Source organism: Bos indicus x Bos taurus, chromosome 15 (genome assembly GCF_003369695.1).
Source record: "Bos indicus x Bos taurus breed Angus x Brahman F1 hybrid chromosome 15, Bos_hybrid_MaternalHap_v2.0, whole genome shotgun sequence".
NCBI lineage: Eukaryota > Metazoa > Chordata > Mammalia > Artiodactyla > Bovidae > Bos > Bos indicus x Bos taurus.
In genome coordinates this window covers 44,471,861-44,486,935 of record NC_040090.1, presented here as the reverse complement: position 1 = coordinate 44,486,935, position 15,075 = coordinate 44,471,861, and the positions used below count along the sequence as shown (strand labels likewise).

The 15,075-nt window shown below is 44.4% G+C and overlaps 1 protein-coding gene across 12 annotated transcripts in view; it reads right to left on the bottom strand.

The window, feature by feature from the left end:
• Positions 1–15,075, bottom strand: part of TEAD1 (TEA domain transcription factor 1) — a 274,391-nt gene that overhangs the window by 72,127 nt on the left and 187,189 nt on the right. For 8 of the 12 annotated variants that reach the window (XM_027563306.1, XM_027563307.1, XM_027563314.1 and 5 more), the window contains 3 exons: positions 7,338–7,402; positions 4,913–4,975; positions 4,761–4,823 (listed from right to left, as the gene is read on the bottom strand). In XM_027563306.1, the coding sequence (XP_027419107.1) occupies positions 4,761–4,823; positions 4,913–4,975; positions 7,338–7,402 (191 nt within the window). The remainder of the gene's footprint in view (positions 1–4,760; positions 4,824–4,912; positions 4,976–7,337; positions 7,403–15,075) is intronic. The other 4 variants (XM_027563309.1, XM_027563312.1, XM_027563308.1 and 1 more) reach the window with 2 other exon arrangements.

Sequence of the window (15,075 nt, the reverse complement as noted above, 5' to 3'; positions counted from 1 at the left end):
CTGTACTTATTAACTATTTGTTGTTCAGCAACAAAAACATCATAGTTAATTTTGATGGACACGCTCAGTTAATGGCCATTCCTTTAAGAGAACCCAGCCTTTAATAACCTAAGTTTTAAATGCTGCTATTGCAAAGTTTCCATGTACACGTTCCAGACTTAATAAGAGTGGAACTTTTAAACATAATTTGCTGTTTAGAAACAATGAGTGAGAAAGAGGACACAGCAGTGGAGAGGACTGAAGTGGGGACCAGCCAGTGATGACAATAAGGAGGGTTAAGTGCTGAGAGTGGGGCCCCCGGGGTGCTTGGTCAGCTCCTGGTCCAGGCCCACACCTCCCTCCCTCTTACAGTAGCCCCTGAGTTAGCCTCCCTGCCGTCAGCTTTGCCTCCCTCCTAGCTGTCCTCCGAAAATGGCTGGAGGGATCCTTTCCACAGCATGGTTGTGAATGACCCCGGCATGCTCCCCAGGCTCCTCACATGAACCTCACTCCTCCTGCCTCATTCCTTGCCTCCAGCTAGATGCTGTTCTTCATGGATCCCCAGCCCCCTATTCTCTGTGGGAAGTCTCTGCCTTCCTTCAAGCCCAGTTCTAAGGGCACCTCCTCCATGGGGCTTTCTCTAATTCTCCCACACTCAGAATTAATCATTCTTTCACTGCTCGAACTTTGCACCACTCTGTTAAATATCTACTGCAGAGTCCCCTAGCTGGAGACAATCCACTGGGAATCTTGTATTTTCCCCAAATGTGGCCAAAAATAACAGAAAAGACGAATGTTCTTCGGGAACAGAGACTCTGCTTATTCAACTTTTCAGGCCCAACTAAAGGGTCTAGAACACATAGGTTCTCAATGGAACAGTTACTGGACTGCACTAAGTAATCATTTCTGTGCTTTTTAAGCTCAAATCTACATGGAAATCTTAAACTTCTACTAAAACCTTTTTTTTTTTTTTTTAAGCAGAAATTAAAGTCCACACATTTCAGGGGTGATCTGGCTCACAAACAAGCACTTTGAGAAACACTGCATTTAGCAAAAGCCTAAAGCCGATCTCTGAAACTCATACTAACAGATTTTCAGGAGTGTGACTTCTGTAGCTAGAATGACTCATCCGTGAGATTAACCACTCTCTCCCCAGCCTGTTTCCTGCAAAAGAATATGGCAGAATAGGCTATGGGACTCAGGAGATGTGGGCTTTCAGTGGGATCCCCAAGCTGTCTGGTATAAAGAAAGCCAGAGGAATGGCTGAAAGGGATGGCCCTTTCCTTTACCTTCTGTCTAAAGCAGTGGGTTTTCAAACTTTATTCAATAGAACCAGCCAAAGAGGCTGCTGCTAAGGATGAGAGAGTGAGCATTTTAATTAAAACAGCTTTTACATTTTCATATATTGAAATTTTCAAGTAAGATTTCAATTTGAAATGTGAATTTTGCTACTTTAAAAAGGCTAGAAAATCATTAGCCTAAAGAATTCTCCCGCACCCTTCTGAGGAAAGTCAAGACAGGCTCACAGGCAGGAGGGCGCCCTGGAAGTCACACCCGGCTCTGGCCCTGGCTACGAGTAAACTGCTTTTTCAAACTCCGAGGGAGGACAGAAATGAAACTTAACTCCAGTCTTCATAGGAGGGCCACAGGCCTGTCTACCCCAGAGAACAGAAATCCTTTGACTGCTGAGCATGCGGAGAAATGGGGAGGGGCCTGGCTGGGCAGGCGCAGCAAGGACAGGTCCTGAGATGGTCAGTCAACAGCCACCTCCTCCAGGAAGCCTGGTCACACCACCTCAGACAAAGCAAGGCCCCTTTTGTGGGTCTGGATATTTCCTGCCATCCCCACCCCTGCTCAGAAGCTCTCCTTTTTGCCTATTGGGATGACTTCAACTTTCAGCAGTGAGTTTATTTGGGAGGCCAAGAAGACAGAGGCTATCAGCCTGACTGCACCAGGAGTTTGGTTAGGATGTTCATCCCTGCCTCTCGTGACTATTAGACTCCAGAGCTGAACAAGGAAGTGCAGATCGCCTGGGGAGATGTACCTCTCCTACCAGGCTCATGGGGCTGAGCCCACTTCCCAGGAAGGGCTGGTTAGGAAGATGAAGGAGAGCATCTCTAGCATAAAATGCCCGTAGGAGATGAGCAGCAACAAGGAAGGCAGGTGACAGGCGGCCTTATTCTCCTCGGCCGTCCTGACTCCCTCCAAGTGGGGACGCAGGGGCTCTGCAGCTAGGAACGCACCTCGCCCCTGTCTTACTTATTATCAGCACAGCATCAATCCCAAATTAAGCCTACACTGTTTCCACCAATGGCTGAAAATTTAAAAATCATCTTATGTCTAAAATGTGGAGGCTGAGGGATTATGGGAAGCAGGGGCTGTCTGCCCAGCTCCAAGGGGCATGAGGGGTGGTGACAGGTTGTCTACCCCATATACTGGCATGAAGCCTGCTGCTTAAAAACCACTTCAGCCTCTGCCGGATGAAACCCCGTCTGAAGGAACAGTGGCTTAGAATTCAGAAAGATCTGAGTTCAAATTCTGACTTGGCCTCTTCCTACATTGGGTGGCTTTTGGTGAGTTAACTGAACCTTTGGAGACCTGGTTTCCTCAATAGTATTACTCAAAATCTGAAGAACGGAACTCACTTTGTAGGGAGCTAATGCGAGAGAACACACGAGGCTTTGCGCTGCACTAACTCCTTCTTTCATCCCCAGACTCGGCAGACACGGTCCATGCAACTCGTCCCTGGGATTCCCTGCACGTTTCCCTTTGGCTCTCTCTGCTAGCACTTACCCTACAGTGCCCTGTATTTCACATTCCCATCTCCACAGCCAGCTCTATGAATAGAGGATTGGTTGTTAGCTGCCCACCATGATGAGCGCCATGCCTGGAACACTCAACTGGTATTAGCTGATGGGAAGAACAAAGGCCTCCATTTTTCCCAGAATAATGAGGTAGGCAGGAAGGAGACGAACTGTAAGAAGATGGAGGTGGTTCTTGGAGCTGAAATGCCGAGCGCCTTGCTACCCCACTGCCTCTGTTCCTGCCTCCCCCTCGTGCCTACTCCAGAGGAAATGGCCCAGCGCTGGCTGAAAGTGGGGAGAGGTCATTTTTTTTTTTTTTTTAAAGAACAAATACAACTGTGTGTTGGTATGTATGTACAGGCATAACGAAACGGCAAAACTCTTTCCACGGAGGAAGATTTGTAAAGTCCCCAAGAGAGAAAAAGAGTGCTTGTGGAATCCCATAGTGATCCCCGCTGACCAGGAGAGCTTTATCCACCATTTACAGGGCTTTCGGTCTAGGGCTGTGTGCCCTGGTGAGCATACGGGAACCACGCAGTGCAGAATAGAGCAACTTATAACATCGCAGATCGGAAACACAAAGTTGGTGTCTGTAAACTGCTTTGCACATCATTAATCCATTAGAGAAACTAGAAACAGAGTGAGAACTTGAGCAAACACTGGGGTAGTTACATCCATATAGAAAGGACTGCACCTTTGGTTAAAAAGCAGGAGCTATAAAGTTATTTTAGTCTTCCAACTGCTCAGCCAGTGCAGCTAAAAGCCAGCCACCATCAGCCACACGTGCGAGCGAGCCAGCATGCTGCCCACTGCAGAGGGCACACCGAATGCGCCTTCCTGGTCACTAGTCCTATTCCACAGCCAGCCTTGTTTGCATTTAAAAAGTTGGAGGACTTTGGAAAGAGTCCTGGCTTTCACCATTTAGGGCTGTGAAATTACACTTTGTTCTTCAGCTTAGAACAAACATACACATTTACTTAATATACAGGGAAAAAAAATCAAAACAGAACCAAGAACAGGCATGGTAGAAAGACAACAATATGGATTATGGATTCGTTTTTATTATAAAGCTCCTCCATGCAAACTGTAATCCCTTTGCATTTCTAAAATAGGACATTAGGGGGGAAAAAAGAGTCATGTATACTTTACTGCAAACCTTGCAAAGGGAGAAAACAAGAGAACTTGCATTTTAAAATTGTCCATGCCTCTGTTTTTGCTATGAAATATATTTTAAAACACTAGGAAATGAGGCACATGAAGAAAAAAAAATTAAATTCAAGTATAAACAGAATTGCAAACATGGATTTGATCAAAAGCTTTCTCATCTCTAAGATCCATCTTTTGTTTTTTAAGGCCTCACCTCAAATTTCTGTTTTAATTAACAAAGCCACACACTTAAAAAATATTATTAAGAAATGTGGAAGAAATCTGGCAGAAAATATTCTCTGTTGGAAGAACACATAAAAAACTCCATGAAGAAGATGTATTTTTCATAAGTATTGAAAATACATCAAAAACACAAATTTAAAATAATTTCTAAATATTTCAAAAAGTAATTTCATGATGATCTCTTGGAAATGATTCATGTATAATTTCTACACCAACTTTGCATCTCTTGGACTTTTTTTCCCTCTCTTAGCTCAGTGCTTCTTGGTAGGTATTTGAAGACTGAAAAAAAAAATGTTTCTGTGCTAAAGTTATCAAGACTAGCTCTCTGCTGCATTTGCATTGTTATTAGGGGGACACACGCGCGCGCGCGCTCACACACACATGCGCGCACACACACACCACACACTCTGAGCTTAATGTGAGGCTAGTACAGAAACAGAGAGATTAGACACAAAGAAATGTAAACAGCTCTCACATGCGAGGAAACTAGGTTACCAGAATCCCAGCACCAGGCATTCACCAGTCACCATGGAAAACAGGAAGTGAGATGCATAGCAACCACAAGCCAAAAAGCAGGAAAGCGCATACCTTTAGCTTGGAATGAAAATCACGAGATTTCCTTCTGGCAAGAACCTGAATGTGACTAGACACCTGCAGGGTAGGGGAAGGGAGGAAAACAAAGGAAAAGCCTGTAACCATGGAGATGAAAAGCCCCCTACAACTGGGCAAGCCAGACGTACCTTAATGGCGGCTTGAATTTCTCGAACTTTCTTTCTTGCTAAGACCTGTATATGACTAGACACCTACATTGTTCGGGTTTATGAGGGGAAACAAAACAAAACAAAACAAAACAAAAAAAGGAAATCAAATATAAAATCGCTACTCCTTGGGAGGGTTTCAGGGTGGGGGGTGGGGGGGAGGTTATTTGCATCTCAACAAAGCTCTGCAGTTAGGAATACACAGTCCCAGCCAGACACCAAGCCCCCAGCGCTGCTCTAAGCTTTTCAGACTGGGTCATCACTGCAGTGACTGGATTCAGGATGAAAGTTGAAGCTAATATTAGTTTTCTCACTCAGGAGAAATCGCGGGCCACGGGATGAGAGGGGGAGAGTGGGGTTGTTTTCTTTATAAAATTTAAAAGGTGGGGGTAGAGGTAAACGAAAATATTTATAGCTTCTCAGTATCAGGAGGGAAAATCCCTTTTTCTCAATTTAGAAGAGACTATCCATAAATTAGCACATTCTGCAGAATCAAAAAGCTGAAGCTGTCGGTTGTATTCTGATCTCATTAAGAGCTCTGGATTCTGTAGCAAATGTTAAAATAATACTGACATGTAAATTAGATCTCAAAGAGAAATGGAAAGACCCAGTTAGCAGAGCTTTTTTTTTTTTTTGCCCTTATAAATATCTTTAATCCTTCCACTCTTTTGGGTATTGACTGGGCGCCAAGTGGATTTGCATATTATTACAAAGCGAAAAGTGTGAATACAGCCAGCCAGCCATCCTGTTAAAAATCTGGGTTGAAAAACCACACGGATTTGCTGAACAACAAATTCACATTGGAGAGGTATCACCAACTGCTGCCTAAAAACATCCCCAGGATGCCGGGGTGTGGAAACCGAGCCAAGCCAGGCTTCTGAAACACAATGATTCCACTGGGTAAACAAATTTGCATCTCTTTCAGCAGGACTTGGTTAAATTTAGAAGCCTCCCCTCACTGAAGGGGTTGGACACATGACCAGAGCTCACAGATCAGCAGACAGCCCAGGTCCAGGACTTTCAGTATGTTGGGAATTAGATTTGTCTGTTTCAGAAATTTAGAAGCTTCCATTTAGAAGTTCAGCGACTTCGACTGTGAGGCCATTACTTGATTTCAAACACTCTAGTGAACTTAAAAACAGGCTTTATGATAATAACTGATCCGCTTATCTCTAACTTTGTTTTCCAGTATCAATTATCATTTTTTTCTTTCTATTGCTTTTACATTTTTTTTTTTAAAGTACGGAGAAGCAGGAACTCCCCCATCCTCTTCACCTCTCCATCCAGCTCCTGCTTTCACCCGAATTTTGTTTTGATGTGATCCACTGGCTTGCTGTGGGCCACAGAAGGGGAGACACCCACTGAACAGACAATGCCCTGCCTCAGAGCACTGGCGGGAGGCCACCTGCCTCTGTGCTGACTCAGCAGTGGGCTCCCGGCGGGGGCACCGGGGCATTCCCAGGGAAAGCTCTCCCCGTCATAAACACTCAGAAAAACAACTCATCACCCAAGCAGAGGACTGGAATCTACTGCTCAGGGTTTCACAACTGAGCTCGCCTTTTGGTTTGATTATAAGTTTTTAAAATTCATGCCGAATCAGGCAGCATAGTCAACACTGAAACACATATTATAAATATTTCTTTTTTTTCTTGTTGAGAACTCACCCATGAGGTAGGTTTGATTTCCCTCCCCCTTTTCCATTTCTTTTTTTTCTGCTTTTCATTAAATGTTAATTTCTCATCCATTCCAGTTCTGAACTGGGTCAGAGGTTTGGGCTGCTTTACATCACAAGGAGTGAAGCGCGCCACAGCCCTGATAGGAGGGCAGAGGAAAATTCCTGACCCAGTGCTGCACAAAGGTATTTAAGTTGTAACTTCATTTCAGTCACAGCAGCTACTGACAAAAAGCCATAGCTTAAGGAGCAACAGTTCCCTGGACGCACATCATTCAGCCTCATGTTCTGGCCAATGCTCACGGCTGCTAGTGTTACTTTTGCAGTGAAATGATGACTAATATGTAATTGTTCCAGGATTTTACAATGCGCAAAATCTCAAAATTTCATGACTTGCAAAGTGTATCTGCACCTGCAGCTTTTACAATGTTTGCAGATGCACAGTTTGGGGAAGAAAATTAAAGATTTAGAGTACAGGAACAGTTCATACACTGTCCTTAGCAGTGAAACTTTTCCATATGTGTATAGAAGGAACTCCAGAGACCATGGAATAAAAGGTCACTGAAACGAGAAGCAGTAAAAACGGAGCCAATTTCAAACACCTACAACACTGACGTCCTTACAGGGAACTCCGGTTGGGGGCTCCTAGGAGCCAAAGCACAGACAGCCACTGCAGCCAAAATGCCTCCGTGGGCCATTCGCTGACATGCATAGTTTCCAGGTCGGTTATTTTACCTGTTTTCTGGTCCTCGTCTTCCCTGTCCTGAGTTTGATGTATCTGGCTATCAATTCATTCCTACCTGAAAGAAAAAAGAATTTACAATAAAGTGGGTTACTTTGGTGTGTGAGTGGGACAAGGGTGAGGTCTAAAGAGCCTCTGAATGCTAAGACTAGAATTCAGAATCAAGAATTTTTAAGTTGTATCTGTAAGTTTATTAATGTTAGAAAAATTAAAAGTATAATTTTTGCAGAAAATATTTACTAAGGGAAATTAGGAAGAAGGGAATTTAATCATGAACTACAATCAGCAATTAAAATGTGCCTTTTGTTTGTTTGCATGCTTGTCCCTAAATGGATGGTCACTTGTATAAACAAATTCAAGGCTTAGTGTGGAAGTACACAGACGGGCTTCCATTCTGGTTTTATTGTTCATAGCCATTTCTTCTCACCCAGGTTTCTACTCATCGTTAACTCCAGTTAGTGTCATTATATTGGAGAAGGAAATGGCAACCCACTCCAGTGTTCTTGCTTGGAGAATCCCAGGGACAGGGGAGACTGGTGGGCTGCCGTCTATGGGGTTGCACAGAATCGGACACGACTGAAGCGACTTAGCAGCAGCAGTGGTAGCAGTGTTATTATAGCCATGAGAGGATGAACTGCTGTGACCACAGAAACACAAGGGAAAGAAGTTACAGTATGCAGGCAGATAGCCCCCAAAGGTAGTCACTGAATCAGTAATAAACTATACACAAAACTGTCAGTGGGAAGGAAAAAAATGACTCAATCTTTTCCATCCTTCAAAACTTTGGGGGGAAAGTGCCTTAAAGTATAAACAAATGTCTCTTGTCCCTACTGCACCAAGACACGAGAAATCTCAAACAGATGACCTGAACTATAATATAAATGGGAAAATAAATCCCCAAAGCCAAGTGGGGAAATGCATTACTAATACTACATGAAATAAAAATGCACTTATACAGGACACATGGGTCCAGACTGTCACTTTAAGCCTAACAGTACAGCTAGTGGTCTGATTTATGTGTACCGTCTCACTCTCCACATACTGCACAGCTGAAGATAGCAAGAGCTTTGGTCTCGCCCCCAAGGTCTCCCCAGCACATGGCACACTGCTGGGCGCACAGAAAGAAAAAATGAGACACTAACACAGCCTCTGGTGAAAGGGAAGAACTGCATTCCTCAGAACTCCCCAGCAGAGAAAAGAACTGAAGGCTCTGGTGAGAGGGTCTTGATGAGAATCTTGCCTAATAATTCAGAAAACCTCTCCCATTGCTGCCTAGAACATTCCTGGAATGATGGCTCTGTTCTCCACCTGCCTGTGTTAGGAGTGTGCAGAACACAGTCACTGCTGGAAGGCAAAGGAATTGTGGAATCTTGGGGCTGCAAAGTACTTCTGAGCCACTCTTTCTCACCTAAAAGTCTGAGTCCTTACAGAATGAAGGAAAAAGCCCATTCTGCCTTAAAACATACAGAAAGATAAAAAGACCCTCCTTATTTGAGGTTTTGTGTAAATTTCACCCCCCAGATTCTTTTGTATCTCTTAACAAGAAGAAGGTTAGTTCCTAATGCACAGAAATTTCTGACAGCTTTAAGGTCCTCCAGCAGCGCTTTATCCAAGCTAAACCTTTCCTGTTCTTTTGTTATCTGTGGCAAACTTTGGAACACTCCCACCTCCATCCTGTGACCATCCTTTGTCATTTCCTTTCATAGCCTGGAGCCCAGAACTATAGTCACCTGCCTGGTCCTAAATACCCATCTTTGTTGATGTAGCCCAGCACCGCACTAGATTTGGGGGGATTACAATAAACTGTCAACTGAAGTCAATTAATTCCAAGGTCTTTTTCATATGAGCTACTTCTCAGATATATCCCTACCTCTGTTCCTAGTCTTTTCGTGCATAGTTGGGATTTTCAGATCCAAATACAAAACATTACATTTATTTCTACTGCAGTTCATTTTGTTAGATAAAGCCTATCGTTTCCACCTTCAAGTCGTCAATCCTGATTCTGTGACTGACTGAACTTACTCTTTAACCACAGGAAAAGGACTTCTAAATTCAGTTCTGAGGATTGCTTCTCAAAGCATTCTCTTTCAACTTTTGAGAACTACCAATATCCCCTGTAGTGTCATTGGGTCTACTTCTCCATCTCTCAGATGGTTGTACAGATTTTGCAATTTGTGTCAAAGGCTGGCTGACAGCAGAGCCCAGCTAGGAGTGCCTAATTACCAGAAGTCAGACCTAAATGACAATGTCTGCAGAGGGGCCAAGCATCCTCCAGCTTGGGGCCTCACCGTGCACCCTGTTCAGGGCTGAGTGGCTGGGATGAAATAAATCTAGGGCTCTGAATTACATGCAATTTCATCTGAACCTTGTCCAGATGGCAAAAACGCCTCCTGGCCCCAGACTTGCTCTCTGAAAGCAGACAGAATAGCTTGATCCAAGTGGCCTATAACTTATATCTCCAGTTTTTAATTTCTTATGGCATTTGGTCGAATGAATGAGATCAGCCCCCTGGAAGCCACACTTGACTGTACACCCTGTGGTTTATGCAGTGGCATAAACAATGTCAACTTATACTTTGATTAAAGTGCTTCTAAAAATCACTACTTCTACAAGAGGCCCTCAGTGAGCACCTACTACGTGCTGAGCATGACGCTACGTCGTATCGTGCAAAGTCTGTCGTGACTCTCACGTCCCCGTTCTTTACATGAGCGAGATCTCCTTTCAAATTCTATGTTCTTTCAAACCATGCTTCAAGCCAAGAAGAGTAATTAACTTGAGGTTGCTGTGTGTTTCTTCTTGCCTCATCAAAAGGAATATTGCTGATTCAAATTATAAATTCAAATTCCACTAATACCAAACATCTACCGTGAACTCAAAGCGTAACGTCAGTCACTTTATGTGTTGTTTTTTTAAAAAATGATTCTAAGGGTGGTTTTGTGCAGATAAACATTAGTCAGGTTTACTTGGCTTTAAAATGTTTATTTCATTTGTTTATTTTTTTTTTAATGCCCTAGTTTTTCTTTATGTTTTCAATTCGACTTACATATCCTATAATTTTTATAACCACTTTCAAAGGGCCACTGGTTTAATATTTGGTCCATTTTACAAACCTAGTTAAACTCCTTCAAACATTTAAACTATGTACCTAATCTATAGTTAATTTAATTTTTTTAAATATTAGAACTCTTTAACTTACAAAACCTTCCCTTAAACTCTTAGAAACCTAATAAATTCTCTTGAGTGTGCCAACATCGCTTACAAATCTAGTTAAGACTTCAACCCTTCCCCAAAATCAAGTCTAAGTCAATTACTTCATTGCACATTTTAATTTGGAAATACAGACTAACCTGTTATATGAGCCAAACTATTTTAAATACACATACTGAAGAACTCATATTCACAAATCCTTAAGATAAAAATATAAACACTATGGTATTGATTATATTAAAAATTTTATATTCTAAATCTTACCAGAATTATAATATGCTTACTCTTTAAGGGAACAAGTATGTCATTCCAAATGGTTTTGGAGTCTCTTTCCAGGTGCCTGGTTCTGAATGAATTCTTGTTAGCAACCTTCATAGGACATTCTGAGCCCTATTTGTACTTCCAGAGCATGACCCTCCAAATGGTGTGGATCCATACAGTTCAAAGCCCTAGATTTGACTCACGGTACTAAGGTACAGAAGGGATTCCCAGGTGGTGCAGTGGGGAAAAATGTGCATGCGATGCAGCAGACCCAAGAGAAACAGGTTCGAACCCTCGATCTACCTCAGTCAGGAAGATGCCCAGGAGTAGGAAATTGCACCCTGCTCCAGTATTCTTGCTTGGAAAATTCCATGAGCTGTGGCCCACGATGGGGTCCCAAAGAGCGAGACACTGAGCACACACACACGACAACAACTGAGGTGCAGAATGCTCCAACCAAGGACAGGAAACCCAGAGACACAAAACATCACTGATGTGACTGGTGGTGGGACTCTGGTCCACACAGCAGTCTTGTTTCACAGCCGGGAAGAATGCAGGATATTAGAAATGTTAACCCTCATTTTCCTCTCACTTCCAAAAAAACACTCACGTATACACACAACCATGGAGTAGGACGTGGCAACTCACTCCAGCATTCTTGCCTGGAAAATTCCACAGGAAGAGGAGCCTGGTGGGCTACAGTCCCTGGGGTCACAAAGAGCCGGACCCGACCGAACACAAGCATGTATACGCACACGGTGGTGCTGGTCCCATAAACCTTACATGACAAAACTGACTTTCAACCAAGTTAACTTGTATCATGATATTCCTAAACTCTTCCTCCAGTCATGTGGGAACCATCTCTCCTTTGTGTCTTACATGGTGCCTGTCTGATGTATCCAATATTTAAAGACAGCCTAGTCTGCTGTTCATAAGGAGTTCACTGTCCAAAACAAGATTGCTAAGATCGCGGAGATCAGCTCGACCAGTCAGCCAGCCACTGAGAGTGGCTCTTAGCAACACATGTGGGTCACCAGTCATAAACAATTCCATCAATCTAGAAAGCCTTTCCCAAAGTTCTGGAAGAGAAGCTAGCTTTTAAAGACAGATTATACTTTCTCCAGCACCCCACTGACTGTATAACCCCCCAGGCACCTCTGTCCATGGAAGTATCCAGGCAAGAATACTGGAGTGGGTAAGCCATTCCCTTCTCCAGGAGATCGTCCTGACCCAGGGATCAAACCCTGGTCTTCTGCATTACAGGCAGATTCCTTACTGTCTGAGCCACCAGGGAAGCCCTTTCCTCCAACATTTTATTATGAAAAATTTCCAACATACAGAAGTCTTCCACAGAGACAGTTTCACAGTGAACACTATATACACCCATGACTCAGACCCTACCATTCACTTTTTCTACATTTGCTTTATAACATGTCACTCCACCTGTCCATTCTTCTATCCATCCACTGAGCTAACTTGCTGTTTTCTGTTGTTGCTGTGTTTCAAAATAAACGGCAGGCATGATCACCTCCCTACATCCTTCAGTGTGCATTATCATTAACTAGAGTGATAAGCCTGATTTTGACAGGCAGAATGGAGGGGGTAGGGTGAAGATCCTTTTAGACAAAGGAAGCAGCATTAAAAAAATATACAGAGGAAACTGCAGCTTAAAAACCAGGCATGATGATCTTCAAGCCCCCCTTGACCACTGCACACTCTATCTTTCTGAGCCCAGAAATCTCTAGATTATACATTCATGGTATCCACAACTAATTTCCTTCATTCTTCTTGATGCTGTGGCTGCTTACTCACTTCAGTCATGTCCAACCCTGTACACAATGGACAGCAGCCTGCCAGGCTCCTCTGTCCACGGGATTCTCTAAGCAAGAGTACTAGGGTAGGTTGCCATGCCCTCCTTCAGGGGATCTTCCCAGCTTTCCTGCAATGCAGGCAGATTCTTTACCGGTGATTCGCCAGGGAAGCCCTTCTTCTCTGTTCAGTTCAGTTCAGCCGCTCAGTCGTGTCCAACTCTGCGACCCCGTGAATCGCAGCACGCCAGGCCTCCCTGTCCATTACCAACTCCCAGAGTTCACCCAAACTCATGTCCATCAAGTCGGTGATGCCATCCAGCCATTTCATCCTCTGTCGTCCCCTTCCCCTCTTGCCCCCAATCCCTCCCAGCATCAGGGTCTTTTCCAGTGAGTCAACTCTTCGCATGAGGTGGCCAAAGTACTAGAGTTTCAGCCTTAGCATCATCATTCCTTCCAAAGAAATCCCAGGGCTGATCTCCTTCAGAATGGACTGGTTGGATCTCCTTGCAGTCCAAGGGACTCTCAAGAGTCTTCTCCAGCACCACAGTTCAAAAGCATCAATTCTTTGGGGCTCAGCTTTCTTCACAGTCCAACTCTCACATCCATACATGACCACTGGAAAAACCATAGCCTTGACTAGATGGACCTTTCTCTGTAAACACCTGTAATAGCTTATAGAGCTGAGTGGCAATGTCACACTTCACCACTAGGTGTCACTGTACTACAGCTCCTCTGTAGCGCACAGTGCCCTTTAGAAAAATGCACACTGTATCACAGCTTTAAATCTGAGATGCTGCAGCTGCAGCCGCCCTTGCTTTTCCCACAGGCAAGAGGCAGCAGCAAAAACAAATACACCCTGACCTGTCGCTTTATACTGTGATACTCACCAGGCGCAGCGATCTAGTTTTTATTTCCTTTTTCCTTTCTCCTAAATAATATAACACAGTTGAAAGTGAGGCCATCATTGGCTTCTCCAGCCTCCCAGATTGCCGTGAAATTTTGTGCTAAAGGGGCAAGAGAGGCAGAGATGCCAGCAAAAAGGCATGGAGTTTGTGCTGTGCTCGTCTTACCCAGGGAGAAAGCTGGTTAACGTTGTTGTGGGCTTGGGTGTAATGGGATGTGGCCTCAAGGTCATGTTTGAGGCACAGCAAATGCAGGGTCTGTGGCTAGAAATTGTAGCCCAGAGACACTCGGCTTTAACAGTGTAAGAGCCACTTTGTAATTGAATGGAGTCAGGGAGCCACAAAGAAAGAAGCAATAAATGGAACCTCCTCTTTCCTGGTTGCGGCCAGTCTGAAGGCAAACACATATCCTGGTCTGGGGAAGAGTCTTGCACTAGGGTACCATATGGCCCACTCTTTGCTGGGAGGACAAGGGAGGAAACCCTACACTTTTTCCCATGTTGAAAGAATGAGAATCAGAAAGAACACTCAAGCTTCTGATTGCTATACCAAAGCTGTTTCACACAGGCACCGGTGCTATGGTTGTAGCCATCACATCTTCCACACCCCCTCATAAACCCTAACTTGGCCCAAGGGCACTGTAAGACTGCTTCTCGTTAACAGCCCGAGATGCCTGAGCTCTGTAGCTGACTACACAATTGCTTTCACAGCCTGCATCTCCTTGTCCATTACAATATGTGAGGATTCTGCCTACATCTCAAATGCCTTGTCCTTCATCAGTCTTCCAGCTGCAAGTGGCTGCCCCTTTCCCTAAACATCCACTGCCCTTGACCCCGGTCTCTTTGCTGCTGGTTCATTTGTTTCCCCCTGCCCTCTATTCAATCATTTTGGCACATGCCATGGCTCCAACCAGATCATAAAGTCACTCAGAACAAGATGAGGGAATTCCCCAGTGGCACAGTGGTTAGGACTCCCCACCCTCATGGCCAAGGGCCCAGGTTTGACGCCTGCTCAGGGAACTAAGATCCCATAAGCCGAAAGCACCAAAAACAAACAAACAAACCCACTGGCATTCATCTTTTCTTCTGCCTCCCCATCTCAGGCAGCTCAATATTTATGGAATGGATTGTCATTAGGAGCATAAGAGGCAAATGACACCAAATGATCAGCTGCTGCTGAGTCACTTCAGTCGTGTCCAACTCTGTGCGGCCGCATAGACGGCAGCCCACCAGGATGCCCTGTCCCTGGGATTCTCCAGGCAAGAACACTGGAGTGGGTTGCCATTTCCTTCTCCAATGCATGAAAGTGAAAGTGAAGTCACTCAGTCGTGTCTGACCCTCAGCGACCCCACTGACTGCAGCCTACCAGGCTCCTCCATCCATGGGGTTTTCCAGGCAGGAGTACTGGAGTGGGGTGCCATTGCCTTCTCCAGAATCATCAGCAGAAAGTAGAAAAAGATGACCTAGTGGGAAGAAGCAAAGAAAGATGCCTTCTACAAAGTGATGACACCGCAAGGCAGCAATGCCCAATGAGGCAACGATTGACAAAGG